The sequence below is a fragment of the Lonchura striata genome, chromosome 21, assembly GCF_050655825.1.
Source record: "Lonchura striata isolate lonStrDom1 chromosome 21, ASM5065582v1, whole genome shotgun sequence".
In the NCBI taxonomy this organism is placed as follows: Eukaryota; Metazoa; Chordata; class Aves; order Passeriformes; family Estrildidae; genus Lonchura; species Lonchura striata.
The window spans coordinates 1,053,089-1,073,653 of NC_140723.1; the positions used below are offsets into that span (position 1 = coordinate 1,053,089).

Below are 20,565 nucleotides of genomic sequence, written 5' to 3' on the forward strand. Positions count from 1 at the left end.
ACTGGTGCTGTTGCAGAGTGAAGGGAAAACAGCAGATTGACATTCCAGCAGACAATTCCTGATGTAAACAACCTGAACGTTTTCTCACAGAAAAAAATAATCAGAGAAACTTATGTTTTTTTAATGCACTGGAGCATTAACTACTTCCATTTTATTGATTTGCCTGTGTAATTTAAACCCCAAGCTGTAAGATTGTTCTGGAACAAAAACACCCACAGCCAGCAAAGCCTGAATCCCACTTTCACCATTTTCCTCCTTAAAGCTGTTCAACAGGCAATGCCAGGAAAGTATTAAAGCCACATTACTCTGCCCCTTCACAGGCTTTCTCCTCCTTCCAGCTTCCCAATTATAGTTTGCTGTTTCCTTCTTTTAAAAACAACATTTTTAAAGTAACTGACATGGCAAGCTGGATAGGACAGGCTGAAACTGGGGAAAGAAGTGTTCCCCAAGGGAAAAACAAGGTGAGAAAAGTGGCTTTAAAGCCAATCATGACCTTGCATAATCCAGATTTCCAGGAGACCACTTGAACCCAAGCACTGGCTCAGCTGCCCCGACAGGAGGGAGAGCAAATATTGAGTATCAGCAATGAAGCAGGAGCTGACAACTAATAAAAACATGTAGGGCAACAGAGCAAACTCAGATTTAATCATTGCTTCACCACAGTTTGTTCCTAATCAAAGTCCTTAAGAATAATCTGGTCTTGAGTCCTGAAAGAGGATAGTATTAATCCAAAGAAAATGAACTAGCACCAAAAAGAGATTAATAAAATGTTCTGGGACACAGCACAAAATAACCCAATCAGTAGAGGAAAAAAAAGCATCTAGTGCCTTTTTTTTTAAATACAGACAGCAATCTCATACTCTTCTGAGAGACAACATCAATTTCACTCTTAAAATGTTTTAAGTTCAATAATTCAACCTGGTGAAGCGAAGCAAGCAAAGAAAAGCATTTATGGTATCACACCTCCTCAGCTGACCTGCCAGCCCATCCTTCTCCGTGAGGAGAAGAAAAGGAAGCTGCATTTTCATCAGCCAGCACTCCAACATTTCAGTGTTGGAGGGCAAAAATAAACCAGTGGATTCCCAGAGAAATGCTCAAAGTTCTGCAAAATCCCAAACAAAACCCAAACCCTCACAGTGATCCTGGTCCAGCAAGGGCATCCTGCTTTTCAGTGGGACCAGCCCAGGGCTGGGACAGGGCCACCTCGAGATGCCCCTGCAGAGGAACCTGATGTTCCCTTCAAGCCCACACATCCTTCTCCCTTTGGAGCACACGTCTGCTCTACTGCCATGTCATTTCTGTTTAAGCAACACATCTCTCTGGGCAGCTGGGGGAAAAATTTCTCCTGCTCTGAGCACGAGAGGATGCACAGGAGTCACTCCCCATCAGCATCTCCCAGCTCTTTCCTCCTTCCCAGCAGGTGCTGCTCTCCCCTCCAGCACGGATGGTGACCCCAGCAGGTTGTGGGACAGCAGCAGAGCTCTGGGGGCTCACACTGGACTGAAATTCTGCTTTTTCCAAGTGGCTTTCCAGCTGCAGGAACAGTCAGTGCAGAGCACTCCTGTCACACCCTCAGTGCTGCTGCCCTTTAGCTCCTTCCCCAAAAACACCTGAGCCCATCAGCACCTTGCTGGAGGTGATTTTGAGAAGTGCTACTGATCCTGCACCCCTCTAGCTCAGCAATAAACATAAAATCATCCTCCTGTGATTTCAGATCTTACTGGAAACAGCAAATTAAGCCCCAGTTTATTTGAAGAAGGAACCTCAGTAGTTCTTTACTCCATGGCCCTCAGCACCTCTCACCCTGCAGGATGATGCACAGCATTGGCTGTGTCCTGTTTAACTCCCTCTCATGTTTTTAAAATACAGCTTTATATTCCTGTTTTTATCAGTAAAACACCCCATCAACTCCTGTACCCAGACTGCACCTAGAACCAGGGGAAGCATAAGGTAAGGCTCACACACTCGGCCAAAAACTTTTATTTTGTGACAACCAACATGATAATGTATTTAATTAGTAGGTGACATTTCAAAGCTGTTGACTTTAACTTTCCTGCTTCACTTGACATATTTAGCTGAAGGCAAAACAAGGCTGTTTTCCTGTTGGTATCTCACACTAGAAGAGAAATCAAGTGTCCTTTCCACTGCTCCTCCTCCCTTTCCCCCAACAGGAAAATCAACAGCCACACACACACACTGGGGATTTATTTTTGCTGGTATAATCAGCATCAAGAGGTTTTTGGTTTTGTCATTTATACAAGTTCCTTTCATGCATTATGTCAGTAGGAAAAATTAAATTAACAGAGAAATTCGAGAACTCTGAGCAGGCAAAAGTAAACAGAGAACAGAGACACAGTTTCCATGTCAAACATTATGCAAAACTGCCAGCAGCCCTCGTGCCAAGTCCTTTGCGTGCTGAAAACATGAGTGAAGAGAAAGCACTTCAAAACCATGTCAAGGTACTAAAGCTGCAATTCACTGCCCAGAGTCTTGCAGGGAGCTGAAACGTGTGCTCCAGTCCAAGAGGCTGCAGCTTTTGCTCATCTCCTGAGCAATTAATGCAGCTCAGCAGGAACCCAGAGCCCCCTGGAACTTGGGCAGACCCAAAAGCAGATATTTTTGTTCATTTTCTCCTGCTGATGGGCAGGAGTGGCCCAGCTGGGGCTGAACCCACTGCAAACCCAGGAACTCCCTAAAAACAGGGGGAGGAAAGGGGGAACACCCCACAAGTGCCAAGTACCACCAGGGACAGCAGCACTGAGGAACATCTCCGTGATTCTCACAGAATATCTGGAAAAGCTTGGAAGAAAAGTTGGTTTATTCTGACAGCAGCAAGACATTGATAAGGAGAGTTTGTTAGGTGCTCAGGACTTCAATACAGCAATGAGGAGCAGCAGTGCCCAAATGTTCTGCCCACAGAGCTCTGCCAGGCTGTGAGCAGCTCCTGGGGACAGGCTGAGCCTGCAAACCCCGCTCTGATGTGCTCCTGCTCAGCTCCCTGACTTCTCACTGCTGGAGAATGAAGTGCCAACAGGTCCTTAAACATTCCTTTCTGTCTCTCCCCATTAATCTGGTCACTTGGTGTGGAGTGAGCTGAGATGCAGAGGCTGCCACAGCCAGCCCTGATCCCAGAGCCACACTGAACTTCCTGAGCCACAGCTGCCCACAGCACAACTCCAGTTCACCTTTCTGTTCCACAACTCCAGTTCACCTTTCTGTTCAGCTAAACACGCCCGGGATCACAGCTGGAACTGCCCCAGTGACCTGAGGCTGCAGCACAGAGCTGGGGTTTCATACAAATAATCAAAACCAGCTCCTGCTTCAGAGGGTAAAGAGTCACTCAGAGGAGCTCAGAAACATCCCCACCCTGGAGCCTGGGGCAGGGAAAGGAGGAGAGGTGAAAATGTTCCTTACCAGTTTGAAGTCTTGAATGCTGCAGATGAAATAGGGCGTGTTCGGCCGGCGACTTTCGATATAAACGCAATCTTTAAAAACACAAGATTTTAGAATAACGGGCATTAACTTCTGTGCCTCCAAGAACAAACACAACAACAGGATAAATTCAAATACAGCTTAAACTTTGAAAGAACCACCATTTCATTTGCATATTGTGCAATTTATTCTGAGTGTGATCCAAAAATAGAAACTATTTATGATGATAAATAAGGGAATTAACTGCATAAAAAATAACTTTGATTTGAATAGACATTTTGCTAGGAAAACAAAAAGAAAGGAATTTAAAGACCACTCTGGATTGCGTTAATAACAATGACCAGGTCACAGCCTGTGAACCAGACCAAAATAAGAGAGGAAAGTAATCAGATTTTTCGTGGTCAGCTTGCCATTAAGAACCAAGCACTAACATATTTTCTCTTCTAATTGTGAAGAAAACCAAGGCAACCAATCACAAATGAAACACAGCAAACTTAAATTAGATTTACCTCGGGGAAGGCCTGCGCTTTCTCGAATTACATTTGACAAGACAGAAACACAGTAATTATTTTTGTTTGCTTTTGACAACTGGGCTCTCCAAGGCTGCTGTAACATAAGGTCTGTTGTGTTCAAAACAGTCTTGGCAATAACTACAACAAAAGCAGTGCCCTCGGAATGAAAACACAGCACGGATGGGAGAGAAGTGCCTGATTAATGATCCTGACCTTGGAACTCAGCAGCTCACACACAGCTCGCTGAACAGAAAGATGCAGCCCCAAAGCCGAGCAAATATTTAAAGGAACGTCCTGGTGACCCCTCTGACACACAGATAAGAGCTGCTGCTCAAAACACAGGAGAGACAACAAACACCACTGTCCTGGCAGGGATTTTCTGTGGGCTTTGCTGGATTTCTACAGAAAACCTCCAAAATCTCGGGGTTCCATGAGATACGTTTCAAAGCTGCAGCAATGACCACATGCAGGTATTCCCAGATTTCCTTGTTATCCCAGATTTCCCTGGCTGGCCACTGCAGCTGGACAAGGCTGCAGCTCATGGTCCAGCAGGACCAGCCACGCACGTCCTGCTCCTCCAGGAGCTCTGTGGGGCCAGTGAGACTCCACACACAGCACCACAACTTGCAAAAGCTTTTTTTTTTTTTCCTTTTTCCCTCGGTATCTGGGCTGTGCAAGCCTCATTTTCCAGGGTTTTATCAGGCAGCAGGCAGAGCCAAGAGCAGAGCATCCCTGTGAAATGGCTGGCACGGAGTGAGGGGATGTGGCATCTCCTAAGGATAAAGACTTGCTCTGGGTTGCATCTGAGAGAGGCACTGCTGGCTGCCTGCCAAGCCCTAAAACAATGATGACATCCAGTTACAAGGCTCCGAAGCACCAGAGGCCAGGCAGATAAGAAAAACAAGTTTATCCAGGTGCACAGCAAGGTTGGGGATGATAGAAACTGGAAAGATGCCCCCCAGAAAAGGAGAATATTTATAGAGGCACTCGCATCAGCCACTCAAAACCTGGACAAGTTCAACATCTGAACATCAATCTCAACATCAATCACAGAGTTTAGCAATGACAAACCAGCAAATGATCTGAAAGAAAATTAACAAAAATAAAACCAAAAGGGCTTTCTGTAACCTTTGCAAAAGGAAATGCTGAGTCCCCTGCACAGCCACTGGATTCCCTGCCTGGCTGCAGCCACTTCCCTATTCCGTGTAAAACGTCCCACTGGAGATGAAGCATTTCCCTGACACATGGTACACAGTCATTCTGCCTTTGGGCTCGTGATATTCACCAGATGTGCCCTAGTTCTGAAGGGTTACATTAATATTCCCACACTAAAAGCTGCTTTTAAAATTAGAGCTTCAATGCATGGACGTAAAAAATTCTCTTGGAAAAGCACCCCAACCAGCTCCATTTTCCGAACCTTCAGCAGCTTAAATGCTGCAGTTTTTGTAGTAAGCAGCTTCACAATTAGAACCCTTTCATGTTTTACCTAATGAGTCAACACTTCCATCATCCAAGGAACAAAGCCATAGGCTCTCTGCACAGCACACACTTCCCCAGGGAGGATATTCCTTGAAAGCCTTTGTCAAGGAATTATCTACCATCCCTCCCCATCAGGTCTCCAGCTCACTCTCTGCATGTGTGTACAGACGTGGAAACCCTGAACTCAAGCTGCTGGCAGTTGAAGGGTATTTGCACTCCTGAAAGCAGGAATATTCACATTTCTCATCCTGGTGCCTGAAATGAAAAGGCTCAGCAGTCCCAGAGCCCCGTGCCAGCCCCTGAGGAAGCCTGAGCAGGCAACCCTGGCCAGAACCTGCTCTGCAGAGCCCAGGAGCCTCCCAGGAGCTCCAGGCTGAATGTCAGCACCCCTCAGCACCCCATGGGCGGAAAATGGGATTAGGAGCAGGGTGCCAGCAGTCACAGACCATCGGTGGTGCCTTCCAAAGGATCACAGCCAACGCCCAGTGGGTTCAGAGGCTGAAGCTGAGCTCGCCTGCAGCCCAGGCTCAGGGCAATTGCCAAAGCCTCGCTCACAAAGGTCAGCAGCACACAGAGCTGCAGCTGCAGCAGCGATGCATGTGGAAGTGGATGCATTTGGAAGTGGCTCAGCGAGGCAGAGCAGGGCCCTGGGAATGCCAAACACGTGCTCTGGGCTCCAGCAGCATCCCCACTGACAGGTAGGGAGCTGAGCACTTGCCTCTCTTCCCCCATATGGCTGACAACAAACAAATTGCCAGTCTGATCTTTTAGTGTCACTTCCTGCTGAGCAGATTTCAAGCAACGCTGCTGGCTCCTTGTCAGGGAACGACGAGCTGGAGCCCTGCTCTGCAATAAATGGTTCAACCAATTTACTGTGTTCATTTGAAGCTCACAGGAGTATTCCCAGTGCCTGGACTATAGTTCTTATTTGGCAAATGATTTTATTATAAACCGGTATCATAGTGAATCCATTTTCTTTAAGGGGTTTTGCTGCTGTTTAATGGACTGTCAGTATAATTTAGATTTCATCTATTTAAACTCATTCAAGCCTGGCTCCTGATTGTACAATAAATGGAACATATTTCTATTCAACAAAATTAATGACAGCTAATTGTACTCTGCAGTTCCCAATTTCATAAAAGCAACTGTTCTGCAGCTCAGGCCCCCAGCTACATCATTTCCCACACCAATTATTTTCCTGCACTTTTCAAGCATGTCCACAACACTGCACCGCTCTCCTCGTAAGGTGCATCCACACATCCTTCATTAACAGATCTGTACAAAGCAAACACCCTTTACATGAAGTTTTGTCACCAAAAATGCCACGCTGCAAGCAAAGACACCGTGTCTGCTCAGCCCCATGTCGTGCCAGGGACTCCTCCTGCCTTGGAGATGTTTTTTCAATTAAACACATGAAAAAGGAGGAGGGGTAAGAACAAGAATCCAGGCTGATAAAATAAATTAATTGAATAACCAGTTAGTCTGAAACTCCTCCTCTAGCAGCAGATAAGCTTTGCAGCACGCGTGCCACCTCCAACAGGCTTCTCCTGGCCTTTGAAGGCCACAGAAAACTTCTGCTGGAGGTGCCACACGTGCCCCCAGTGCTTCTCAGTGATGGTTCACAAATCCCCACGTGAAATCCCACCTGCCTCCCACAGCTGCTCGTGGACAGTGTGGGGGACAGAAGGACAAACAGCACCAAAAATGCACCACATCACCTCACCTGATTTATCCTGAACAGCCTCAAGCACACCAAGAGAACTCTGCTGTTCCCAAGCCCATCACAAACACCAAGTGGTTCCTTCACTCCTCTCCCTTTGCTGTCCTTATGAGGACACACCACAACACCTCATCAACACATTGATGGGCTTTGTGTATCCTCAAGTATTGTAAGTGCAGGTGAACTTGGTGGAAGAAATTATGTTTGACTCTAGTTTAGTAGGTTGAATGATTTCTTTATTATAACTACACTATAATACATTATTATACTATTTAAAGAAGATACTAAAATTACATCCTTACTTTTCTAACTACCATCTCTGACTCTAACACAACTCGTGGTCCTCTCCGAGAGCCCAGCCCCAGGTGGGTTGGATTGACCACCAGGCTCAAACAATCCTCACTAAGCCATCACCCCAGGGAAACAATTCTCCACACACATTCCACATGAGAAAACAAGGAGCAGAAATATAAATTATTTTCTCTTTCTTTCCTCTATGAAAAATCCTGAGAGAGAGAAGAATGTGCTGCCACACTCAAGCAGAAGCGGTGCAGCCCCAAGGCCTGGCACTCCTGAGCCCCACTGCTGCCTGCCAGCCCGAGGCTGCAAAGAGCCCCTAAAAATCACCCCCATGGCTCCCAACCAGCACGAGTCTCCTGAAGGGAGAAGGGTTTTCCTGCCTGTGAGCAGCTCTGAAAGCCCTGCCCAGAGAACACACCCGTGCAGCAGCTGTGAAGCCCAGCTTGCAGCACAAGTGTATTTATTGCCTTTCAGCACTGTTACCTTGCTCCTTCATTTTCAAGCCTAATGCTGAGATCAGGGTGGAAAAGTAATGGTGAATCCACATCCCCAGAGCCACGCACCCAGCCCCGGGCACCCCCAGCCCCTCTGAGCTGCTCTCTGCAATTGATCCAGAGCCAAACAAAGCCAGAGGAATCCATTTGCCAGCTCAACCTTGATCTGCACTTAAGGCTCCATCTGTCAGGCCCCAGCAGCTGCCCTGGACACAGCAGTGCCTTCCCTGCAAGAAGGAAATGTGAACTCAGTAAATGTCTTTTTTTATCCACTCTGGCTCCTGCTCACTGTTTGTACTGACAGCAGGGACCAAAGGTACCTCAATCAGGGGCTGAGCTGGGCTCCAGAGCAGCTTTCACTCTTTTCCACGCTCTGTTATTCACCTGAGCTCCAAAATCCCAGTGCCAGGTCCCTAATTCCAGCCCTGGGATGTCCCCAGTACAGGACAGAGCCAGCTACAGCTGGGACAGGCTGCTCCTGCCCGCTGTGCTCTGCACACTTCAGTCAGCCTCAAACAAAACCTGTGAGGTTTTCATGCATTTTCTCAACTCTCCTGGCACGTTTCAAGACTCACCTACCAATCCAGGCCTTTTCTCTAATGTTCTTCCTTCTTTTAATTACCAAAGGGCAATGGGAATGGGCAATGAATGCATTTGTTTCCATTGAAACAAAAGTTTTGAAGACAATATTTTTCATAAGTTTTCCTCACCACTATTCACATACATAGAAAAGTTGAAAACAGTGGTGGAAGTGTGAAAAATAAGGGGTGTTTCACAACCACATGAAGCAGCACAGCTCCTAAGGTTACTCCTATTTACAGCAGCTGAAAGTCTGACACTGAATCATTTCAACAATTTCCTATCACAATGGTAACACTTTCAAAAGAAGAGGAAAATACAGATTGCACTGTTCTAGAACACATGCTCATATCAACTATGGAGCTTCTGAGGGAAGAGAAGCCCACACGTGCAAAATACACATTACAAACCCACACAACATGCACAGAACACAACAGCCTGGCCAAAGACCTCCTAAAATTACAGTGTACAGCTGAAAGAATCCTTTCCCTGCACTTCTTCCTCTGCCCAAGCAACACATTAAAATTAAAACCACCCAGAAAATAATTAACTTTCCTCCTTGCAGCTTCAGCAGCCCAAAATACAATTGCCAGAACGTCAAAGCTTACAGCAGAAGTTCCTGCTTGTATTATGTGTATTTTTACACTGAATTCTGGCCTGGCCACTTCTCAGCAGCTGCAGTGGCACACCTCAGTCCTGCACACGGGGAGCTGCTCCCCAGCCTGTGCACTGCTCATTGCAAGTGCAGGTGAACCTGGTGGGAAGAAATGATGACCTGACTTTAGTTCAGAAGGTTGAATGGTTTCTTTATTATAATTATACTATAATACATTAATATACTATTTAAAGGAGACACTAAAATGACATACCTACTTTTAACTACCATATCTAACTAACTTACAACTCGTGACCCTCTCTGAGAGTTTAGACACAGGTAGGATGGATTGGTAATAACCAATCTTCACCAGAATCCAACCAAGCCATCACCCCAGGGAAACAATTCTCCAAACACATTCCACATGGGAAAAACAAGGAGCAGGAATAGAAATTGTTTTCTCTTTCTTCTCTCTGTGCTCCTCTAGGAAAAAAACCCTGAGTGAGAGAAGGATGTGCCTGCCACAGTGCTGGTGTGAGGAATGGCTCTGAGGCAGAACACTGCCAGGTGCCCCGTGCAGGTGTCCCTGTGCCCCGTGCAGGTCTGTGAGCAGCTGCCCTCCCCTCCCTCTCCTGCCCTCCCCTCCCTCTCCTGCAGCCAGGCTCTGCTGCTGGATCCTGCAGGCTCAGCAGAGCATTTCAGCATTTCACCCTGCCTTACCTCCTGCTGAAGGGCTGTTTATACAGCCACTGATGTCACTGCAGAAACAGATCCCCACAAATCCTTTTAATTCCTGCAGATCCTTTTAAATGGTTCTACGTAGGCAAAGCAAACAATGTTGTCCCCATCTCCAGGTGACAGTCACCTGCTCTGCCCAGGCTCCAAACCAAGGCAGAGCTTCACCCAGCACTACACAGCAGCACCAGTATCCTCAGCACCCATCCTGTGGCTTTAATTCAATCACAGCCCTTCCTGAGGTGGATTCTGGCAAAAGCCAGGGACATAGAAGGGATCAGTCTGCATGGGAAATGGAAGGAAAATCAGCATTAAATGATCAAACTGAAACCCAAGAGGAGGAAAAAAAATAACTCTCAGTCTTAACTCGCTTTCATTGTCACCTCCCTGTGCCAAGGAAGCCCAAAGCAAATTTGGATATACACTGTGCAAAAAACCCTAATGCTACTCCAACGGGCAATCTGACAACAGCAAGGTGAGAACCGCGAGGGAAAAAAGAAGGAAAACCCCAGGGATCAGATTTGGAAGGAAATGGGAGGGAGGTTGTGGAAACTGAGAGGACAGATGGGGAACTGGGCCAACAAGCTTTTAGGATAGGCCTGTGTGATTTCCAGCAAAGTAGAGAAGATTAATTGCACAGTGTTGTCTAAGCCCTACTCAATTCTTTTTAATACATTATTTAAGGCTGTGCACACATTCATTATATCTATGCAAATTAATAAGAGCAGTATTTACATGGTAACAATACAGTGAAACCTTTCACTTGAAAAAAAATTCAATGATCTTGATTATCTGTTTATTTACAGTTTATTTGCTATTACTCTAATACAGCTGCTGAGTTCAGCACAGGAAAAAAAGCAGAATTAAGTGCTGGATTAAGTACTCTACAGCAATGGGGTAAAGACAGAATGAGATTTTAACCAAGAAATGAAGACCTTGAACTTTCATCCACATCAGATGAGAGCACTTAAGAGAAAGAATCAAATGATTGGAAAGGATTTCCTCTCCTTAAAGCCCAGAAGATGTAAGCTGAAGATAGCTATCCCTTCTGCACACACCTTTAATTTTCATCTTTCTAATCCTTGCTGTGTCTCATTAATTTAAACTCTCTAAACCCTCTTAAAATTAATGTAATTTTCACCCTTAACCACAAATACATCTCCATGTATGTAAGGAGCTGGAAGAGCTCCTTCTGTAATGGATGCTAACATTGGTTTAAAACACCTCCAGCACAGGGATGTGGAGTCAAGCTCTCACTCCTGACACGAAATTCCCTTTAAAATCAAATTTAAAAGTGGGTGTATTCAGTTAAGGTTCCAGCCATGCTCAGGTCCCTGCAGAGCTGAGCTCATGTTTGCTCTCATCACTCTCAGCAGTTTCCAAGACAAATTTTACAGCAGTACAACGAGCCAACACAACAGAAAAGTGCCAATGCCAGAGTACACCTCTTATGCTGATTACTATTAACACAATGTAAAATTTAATAAGCAGGAGTTTAAGTTACAGAACAGCTACAAAATATCCCCTTTATCACAAACAGCATGGCTTTCCTTGCTCTTTCCCTGGACAACCTTCTCCAGATCAGCCACAGCCACTGCTCCATCCTTCTACAAGATAAAATTGAGACCACAAACTGATTTCCCATCTTCATTTTAAGCAAACTCTTTTTGCAATAAAGCCAGTGTATCACATTGTACTCCTGGGCCCACACAACAGCTGTTCTCAACAGATTCTGAATTATTTTTCATCCTCTGACACTGAAAATAAGATTGCCACCAAAGCTGACGCTTCTGCAGGCTCCCAGTTGCCCCTGCTGAAAAACAAATATGACAGAGCCACGAGCCCTGACACCATGGCAAAAACAGCTCCTTTGCAGTGATTGATGAAATGAGCTAAATTGAGTCTGAGGCATTTCAAGAGAGAAGCTATTCTGCCTAATGCTGGTAGAGCTAAGTACAAACCAGAGTGCTCAAGGCTCATGTGGAAGGAGGATGGAACGCAGCACGTCCCACCTGGACGTGAGCACTCACGGGCACTAGAACTGCATGCAGCACTTCCAACATCCCCTCTGACCTCAGGAGATTGCTGCAGCTGAGCTGAGCAGCTCCTCCTGGAAAACCAGATGGGATCTACCTCACTGGCTCCCTGTTTCCAGCCTGAATCCATCTGTGGTTTGCCCCAGCAGTGCCACTGCAGGATATGGAACTGCCAGGGCCCTTTAGGCAGAGCAGCCAAACACCAGCCCAGCCTCTGGGGGAACTTTTAAAGTGCTCTGCAGACAGACAGGGAGGCTTGGCCTCACAAATGGGAGCTGGGTAATCTCAAGTGCACTTTGAGGAAAACATTCCCTGGCAGCAGCCACAGGTTAGACCTCGAAACCTTACATGAGAGCTTAAAAAATTCCTGTGAACTTGGCAGTAATTAAGAGGCACATCCAAGACATGCAGAGCACACTGCAAGCTGCTGGTGCTGTCCCCAAAACATCCCTGATTCCAGCACTGCTCTGCCCAACAGCTGGGCACAGGCAGGAATGAGGGGTGAAAGCAGTGCAACAGCAGCTTGAGATCCTCACTCATCTGGGCTGTATTTCACAGAGCCATCAGAGATTCCCAGAACAGCTGGCCAGAAAGGTTGAGGATGTCTCCACATCCCCCCAGCTCAGGGTGGCTCTCGCTCCAAAGTGGGAGTGAAGCATTTAATGCATTATCCACTTTAGCTTCCAAACTCCCAGGGACACAGACTCCACGTGATACGCAGATAATTAACGCAGCAGAAAGCAAAAAGGGTGGCTCTTCTCCAAAGGGGAGCCAAGTTCATTCCCACAGATCAGACACCAGCAGACACAGCCAGAAGCTTTCCATGCACACCCACCCTGGCTGCAAGGGACGGGGAGAGCTGCAGCTCCCGGGAGCACAGAGAGAGTTCCTCACCTCCAGGCCTGTACACCACGTCGTCCTCGGTGATGAAGGACGTGATCTCGCCGTTGTCGGTTCTCTCGTAGCGCGACTTCTTCTTGGGGGGCTTCTTCTTGCTCTTCTTGGTGGACTCCTCGGTGGTGGCACTGTTGTTGTCATTGTCCTCGTCCTCGCTGTGCTCGCTCTCCGCGTAGTTCTTGGCGCCGCCCTCCAAGGTGCAGCTGCGCCGGGGCCGCGAGTTCTCGCTCTCCCGCGCCTTGTCCCGCTTGTCCCGCTCCTTGTCCCGGTCCCTGTCCCTGTCCTTCTCTTTGTCTTTGTCTTTCTCCTTGTCCGCTGTCATGATTCGCCACGTGCCTTCTTCTGTCCTCTCACGGCTGGGCCTCCGTGAAAGGTAGACAGTGAGCCTGGGCTTCAGTCTTCTGAATTTCTCACTCAAAGCCAGGAAAAATTCAACCACTCCAGCAACCCCAGCGTTTTAAAAAGGTTCTTGAGGAGGTGAGGGGAGAGAAAGAGGGAAAAAGACCATGTTAGTATTCCAAATTCTTTCAATTCCTTAAGATAAAAATTAAAACCGAATAAAACCCCACATCCTACAGCAATTCAGAGTGGAAAGCACAAGCAGTAAAACACAAAGCAGCCTTTTGAAGACTTCACAGAAATGGTAACTTCAGTGTCTGTAAATGTTTGAAGCCACCTCCATCCTCAAAAAAGATCCCTCAATTCCTTAAAGAAATTCTTCAGTTCACTGCAGGCACGTAATAACTTCTGGGCTGGGGAGTGCCCACTGAGAAGAGGCATCACTTCATACCTGGAGCTAACAGGGAGCGTGCCAGTACAAAAAACAAAACCCATAAGACATTTCAGAAAAGACAAGTGCAGAGATGAAGAGTCTCCAGCTTTCCTCTGGAAGCAAATGAGGGAGTTCAGCAAATGGCAGCATTGTTTTACATCTCACCACCACTCACAAGCAATGCCCTACAAAGCTGGTACAGGGTAAGGGATGCCATCTGCCACTTCCAGGGCAATCTGTTAGCAAGTCCTGCCCCTACCCTGCTTTGCCTAAAATAGAGCTAACCTGTAATCCACAGATTACAGGAATTAATTAATTGAAATCTAACCAAACCACTGTAGTTACAACTGCACTAATTAAATCTCCTTTTCCATACATAAAAGCAGGACCTTTCATGAAAACAGGATATTTCAAAAAAGAGGCATTCAACTCACAAAGACAAATTATCTTTTTTTTCCCCCCTAATTTACCAATAATGCTGAATCTGCCCACATCCAATTCCTAAGTTTCCAGGAAGCTACTACGTGGTGAAACTCAGAATTAGCCCAGGGTGTAGAATGTCTGAAAGGCAGGGACCTGAGAACATTGATTGTTCATGCACTAAGCCTTTGAAACCACATCAGAGAAGGAAAAAGGCTGGTTTGATTTTTGAGAAGTCAGCTGAGGAGTCCCTGATCCTGAGCACTGGAAATTCCTTCAGCCCTACACAGATCTCAGCCCTCAACGCTCCTGTCCCTGCTGCTCCTGCAGCAGTGGGAGCAGCAGAAGGGGCAGACAGACAGACAGACAGAAGGGGCAGACAGACAGACAGGAGAAGGGGCAGACAGACAGGAGAAAGGGGCAGACAGACAGACAGGAGAAAGGGGCAGACAGACAGGAGAAAGGGGCAGACAGACAGACAGGAGGGGCAGACAGACAGACAGGAGAAAGGGGCAGACAGACAGACAGGAGGGGCAGACAGACAGACAGACGGGCAGGCAGACAGACAGACGGGCAGGCAGACAGACAGACAGGAGAAAGGGGCAGACAGACAGACAGGAGAAAGGGGCAGACAGACAGACAGGAGAAAGGGGCAGACAGACAGACAGGAGAAAGGGGCAGACAGACAGACAGGAGAAGGGACAGACAGACAGACAGGAGAAGGGACAGACAGACAGACAGGTGAAGGGGCAGACAGACAGACAGGAGGGGCAGACAGACAGACAGGAGAAGGGGCAGACAGGCAGACAGACAGGAGGGGCAGACAGACAGACAGGAAGGACAGACAGACAGACAGGAGAAGGGGCAGACAGACAGACAGGAGAAGGGGCAGACAGACAGACAGGAGAAGGGGCAGACAGACAGACAGGAGAAGGGGCAGACAGACAGACAGGCAGGCAGACAGACAGACAGACAGGAGAAGGGGCAGACAGGCAGACAGACGGGCAGGCAGACAGACAGGAGAAAGGCCAGACAGACAGACAGGAGAAAGGGACAGACAGACAGACAGACAGGAGGGGCAGACAGACAGACGGGCAGGCAGACAGACGGGCAGGCAGACAGACGGGAGAAGGGGCAGACAGGCAGACAGACAGACAGGAGAAGGGGCAGACAGACAGACAGGAGGGGCAGGCAGACAGACAGACGGGCAGACAGACGGGCAGGCAGACAGACAGACAGACAGACAGACAGACAGGCTGCTCGTGCTGCTGCCGCGAGGCCGTGCCTGGGTCTCTGGGCAGGTCGGAAATGATGCTCTGGTGTTTGCTCTGCCCAGCAGCTCTGCCAGCTGCAGTGGGGAGCAGCCCGGCCAGCCTGGCACTGCCAGGGAATGCTGAGAGCCCGCAGGGATTAGGAGGAAGCATCTGACATTTCCAGAGGGGAGGGAATCCCCAGCAGCACAGCTCGGGGTTTTTCCCATTGCTGCTCATGCAGAGATCACTTCGGTGAAAGGATCTCACCCCTCTTCTGCCACAACTGCAGCACGAGCACCTTCCTTGGACTGGCAAGTGCAAAATGTCCATTTTTTTTCCTTTAACCGGTTCCAATTTTAAAAATCCCCATCAGTCACCATTTCATTATTGAGGATGGGTAGTAAATGACAGAAAGAGCGAGTTTGAAACCTGGCCAGCTCCAGGCCTTCTCCTTGAAGCCTCAGGATGAAGAGCTAAGAAGGTGCCAGCCACCCCACACCTCTAAACTTAAAGGCAAAATTATTTTAACGTTCCTGTCTTAAGGACAAATAAAGAAGTTCATAAGTAACTGACAGATAATGCATCCATATTTATTTTACCTGCATCTGAAACACTCTGAGCTCCACCTTGCATTGTGTAAGTCCCAAGGAGCCAGAGTTGTGCAAACAATTCTGAGAAAGCCACAATTCCAGCACAGGCTGCTCCTTGCTAAACTTTAATTTGAAAGTAAATGTCAAGTGAAGCACTTTTCAGCAGTGGAGCCTGTCCTGAGGCCAACACCACAGCGAGCCCAGTGAGCTCCGGGTGCCTGGTGGGTAAAGCATTCACATAAATCCCTCAGTGTTTTTATTACAAGTCCAATTACTACGGAGATCTTTTTTCCTGGGTTTATTTTCTTTGCACAACACAGCTCTGCATAGAGGAGTAACATTGAATAAACAAACACCGTGTTCAGATTATTTCATTTACTGGAGGGCTGTGCAAGAAGCAGTGTGTGCCACACTTTGCTCAGTCTGTTCATCTGTGAAATTTCCACTCAAATGGCCACTTTCCTCCCAGCTCCCATTTCAGGGATCCCATAAAAAATAATTTTCACAGCCATTGCTTTCCTACATAAATAAATCACATTTCCAGGAAGATTTCACCCCAAATACTCAACTTGAAAGATTTTGCACGATTAAACCAACATCACCATGAAGCACTGACTACTAAGAATAAAGCAGCTCCATAACTTTCAGAGTAGCTGTAACAGGAAAAAGCCACATCTCACACATTCATTCTTCAGCCACCACAGAGCAGGAAGCTGCTGCAAACTCCATGTGCTGTGATCACTCTTTACCAAAATGTGAGCATGGTGAAACCTCCTCTGCTGACTCAACATCACTCACCAGCTCCAGCTGCTGAGTCTTGTGTCTGTGCAACCAGGAGTGAACAAGGGACCCAAAAACCAGCAGGACAGAAAGCACAGAGGCACTGGGAGCTTCTTCTGCCCTGCAGTACCCTGGCTGCCACGTCCTGGGCAGCAATCACAGATGTTGGATTTGGGATCAGGCAGCACTGAAATCCACACTGGGGCTTGCCAAGCCCTGGCCCTTGGCTTCCTGGGCATTTTTCCTGGCAGCTGCTCCAACCCCACCAGAGCAGCTGCTCTGTCCCTCTGCCCCAGCCACGGCTCGGGTACAGCAGCAGGGGCTGCAGGGCAGGGCTGCCTCTGGCAGAAATTCACTTTCCTGGCACAGGGAATCACCTGGGAACAAGCCAGGGAAGCTCAAAGGGAGCCATCCCTCCACAAGAGCTGAGTGTGCCACACAAAGGAGGGGGAGAACAGCCCCCATCCATTATTTGCTCAATTCAAACTGAAAAACGAGGGAAAATGTTACCTTCATTGCAATCACACCCCAAGACCTTTTTGTTGTTATTTTCTAACTCTGCCCTCAGGATATGGCCATTTCAATAAGTTTATTATATGCACTCTGGGATAAGTTTCTTTATCTCCACCCACTCTGCTATCAGACTTGCAAGGTCTTTTTTATCCTGAATTGTTTATAGAGATCAAACACGAGCCAAAAATGTGTTTGCAGAGTTACTCACTAAAGTCTCCTGTTCTCTGCTTTGTAGCAGAAAATGCAGACACTGACAGTGCCCCATCATACCCAAATGTTGACATTCTTGTTAAAATGCTCAGGTAGGTCTCCAGTGATGAAGAAACGAGAATTTCCCACCAGGATTTTGGAGAAATCCAGTAGGCACAATTTAACCTTTAACTTCATCTAATAATCTGAAGTACAGAAGTTCATAAACATTATTTTCAACTGATCATTGCCCCATATTCACCTGGTTCATTCCCCCCTCCTCCCCCCAGCATTTAAAATCTAGTTCAAATTAAATTTTCAACTGTTTTTACTGCCACAAAACCCTCTCACACTCCAGTCCCAGCCTGGAGAGGAGCATTTTACTACTCCCACAAGGCACCTGCTCCACAGAGTTGTTTTGCCTGGACACCTGGAAACCCCTGTCAGAGCAAAAGGCACATATAGCACCACTCTGCACATTAAGCACTTAAACCTCTTAACCAGAATTAAAGAGTCAGTTTTAAAGATAACGTGAAAGCAAGTCCACCAGAAATGCTACGAGACTGTAACAGGAAGGCATCTAAGAATGCAGGGCAACTAAAAATATGGAGAGGAGCTCCTTTTTCTTGTTTAAGCTAGACAGATAAATCTTTTAACAAGATTTGTTTGGTCATGTGTTACCAGTCTTAATAAACACAACAGGGCCATTCTTCTGTAAGCTTTTAGTCTCATATTGCCAGATAGAAAGGCACTGTTTTCAGCAAATGCCAGATTAAAGGAACTATGTGGTGCCACTGCTAGAGTTTCTGCCACAGAGCTTTTCTAATTTTGATGTCAAGGAAGAATTTCAACTCGGTTTAAGTGCAAGGGATTAAAACTTAAAAAAAAAAAAAAAAAAAAAAAAAAAAAAAAAAAGGAACAGAGAAAACAGCCCATAAATGTTTTCCCATATATTTATAAGGTTTTAAGAACTGCTTTAAGAAAAGCTCTGAGATCATTTGTGGAAAAATAACACTGATAATTCATGAAGGAAAGGAAATCTCAGCTGCCACAGAGAGAAGCAGAGCTGAACTCCAGGAATCCAGGAGCTCAGACCCTCACACCCTGCCTGGAGCGGGGCAGTTCCCACAGAGCCCACCCTGATCCCAGCCCCGTGATAAAGCTCATTTACTGCAGGGGAGCCACACACCTTCAACCTTCAGCTTTCAGGAGAGACTGGGAACATCTGCTATCAACCTTCTCCCACATTCTTCCCCTAGTGCCTGTTTGCCATGGAAAATACGAGCTGCAGATATTCGGAGGGACCAAGTAGATTAAGAGCTCCTGCAGATATCCCTCAGAATATTCCCCACTCCCAGGGTCCATCCATCAGCTCACTGCCAGCACACCCAGCAGCTGAGGGCAAACTCAGAGAGACCAGCAGAGGAGGGGAGAAAAAAGAAAAGGAGGAAAAAGTAAGAAAAAAAGGGAAAGGGAGTACAGCAAGAGTTTTACCCCACTGTTGTTGGACAGTTTTTCACTGTTGGGGTGAGATTTTGCTAAAGACACTCACACCAACTTTGAAAATCCAGATCCTGCTGGGTTTATCTACAGAACTTTCCAACCAACCACCACACACAGAGCAAAACCACAGATCTCTCCCTGCCAGTAGTACACATACACACACAAAACCTTTTTCCCATAACATTAATGCCCCAGTCAGTAAAAATAGTCTCCTCCTCTGTGCCAATCCTGCTGGTGCCCAGTGGGTGTTGAAGGGGTCCCACTGCCTCTTCTGGAATGCTCAGGGAACAAGCCTGGGACCCCTCCAGGGGAAAAAATATTTGCTTAAAGTCTTAAAAAGCCCTTAGGAGTCTCTCCAGTAATTTATGTGCCTCTTATCAGTTGTCTCCCTTATCTCCTTCCCTGGCACTTGGAGTTTATAACACAAACACAGCCCTGGAAGGCTGTGGCCAGCACTGGCCACTGAGTTACATTTTTACAGCCCCCAGCCCTTGGAAGCCCAGTCAGAACATGAATTAAAGCGTGTCTGTCCCCTTTGGGTGCTCTGTGCCCGGCATCCCCAGGGCAGGGGGAAGAAAGAGGCAGCCCTGCTCCACCAGCCCCTCGGAGCTGGGAGGTCACTGCCACTCCAGCCCAGGCACACAATTCCAGGTGTTTCCCATGACAGGCAGTGACCTCTCCTTCCCCCCTGCTATTTACCCAAGTTGACCTGAGCAAAGCAAACAGGAGATCTCACATTTCTGAGCCGGGCTCAGCTCCCCTGCACATTCCACCCGCACTGACCCGGCCGGGCAGGGAGGCATCGCTGGAGCTCCGGGTCCAGGGGCTGTGACACACCAGGCACGCAGGCTGACAGCTCACATAAGGTCCCAAGTCCCTCTCTTCAACACAGCCCTGATGCTGCACAGTTCAAAGGAACAGAGAGAGGCAAAGGGAGATTTCACACGGCAAAAACATCGCTGAGCTTACGGAGAGAAAAGCGCCAGGTTATCCGTGCGACTTCGCACGAGGAACTGCAGGGAGCACCAGGCAATCCTGAGGACCCAAGGCAGCAAAGTAACATTTCCCTTTGTTTATTCTAGTGGCATAGGGAGGACAAGTAGAACAATTTCCATTTGTGAGAGGTCAGGAGTTCAGTAAGGACTGGGAGTGAAATTCTGCAAGAGTCAGCTTTGAGCCCAGAGCAGACTGAAGGGCTGGGGATGAGATTTAGAGAGAACATATCAGCTCCTACCTCCTCCAAAAATGGATGGGCAATTTATGCACCACATCCACAACAGTGATGCGACAACACCTGCTCTTGGACAGTTTTACACACAGGATTCCGTGAAAGAAATGCCATCCCAAATAAGCCACATTTTCTCTCCATGGTGAAGAGCAGCAGCGTTAACACCAATGCAGTCTCAGGAAGTTTCTGCACTGCCAAAATGAGCAGATACATTAGCTGGGCTTCCTGCCCCATGGGTGTTTGGTGAGGAGGGCAGGGAGCAGCAGGGGCTGCTCACACTCACTGTGACCCAGGGCTGCTGCCCGGGTCTGTGCCCGGCTGGGGCACACACGGCGCTCGGGCAGCCTCCCCAAATCCCTCCCCAAGGAGCTGGGAGCCGTGCGGGGATCCAGGAGCAGCCCAGCTGCAGGGGCAGGAGCTCAGCCCCCTGCACTGATCCGTGCCTTTAGAGGCTGCTCGGAGCTCCTCCTGCCACTTCCAGAGCTGCTCTAATGGCCTCTGGACTCATAACACATGGCAGCAAACAGACAATAAATAT

General features: G+C 47.5%; 1 protein-coding gene across 7 annotated transcripts in view; it reads right to left on the reverse strand.

The window, feature by feature from the left end:
- Positions 1 to 20,565, reverse strand: part of RERE (arginine-glutamic acid dipeptide repeats) — a 170,411-nt gene that overhangs the window by 100,866 nt on the left and 48,980 nt on the right. For all 7 annotated transcript variants that reach the window (XM_085558655.1, XM_085558654.1, XM_085558650.1 and 4 more), the window contains exons 2-3: positions 12,777 to 13,247; positions 3,415 to 3,485 (exon numbers count right to left, since the gene is read on the reverse strand). In XM_085558655.1, the coding sequence (XP_085414781.1) occupies positions 3,415 to 3,485; positions 12,777 to 13,101 (396 nt within the window). In that variant the 5' untranslated portion in view covers positions 13,102 to 13,247. The remainder of the gene's footprint in view (positions 1 to 3,414; positions 3,486 to 12,776; positions 13,248 to 20,565) is intronic.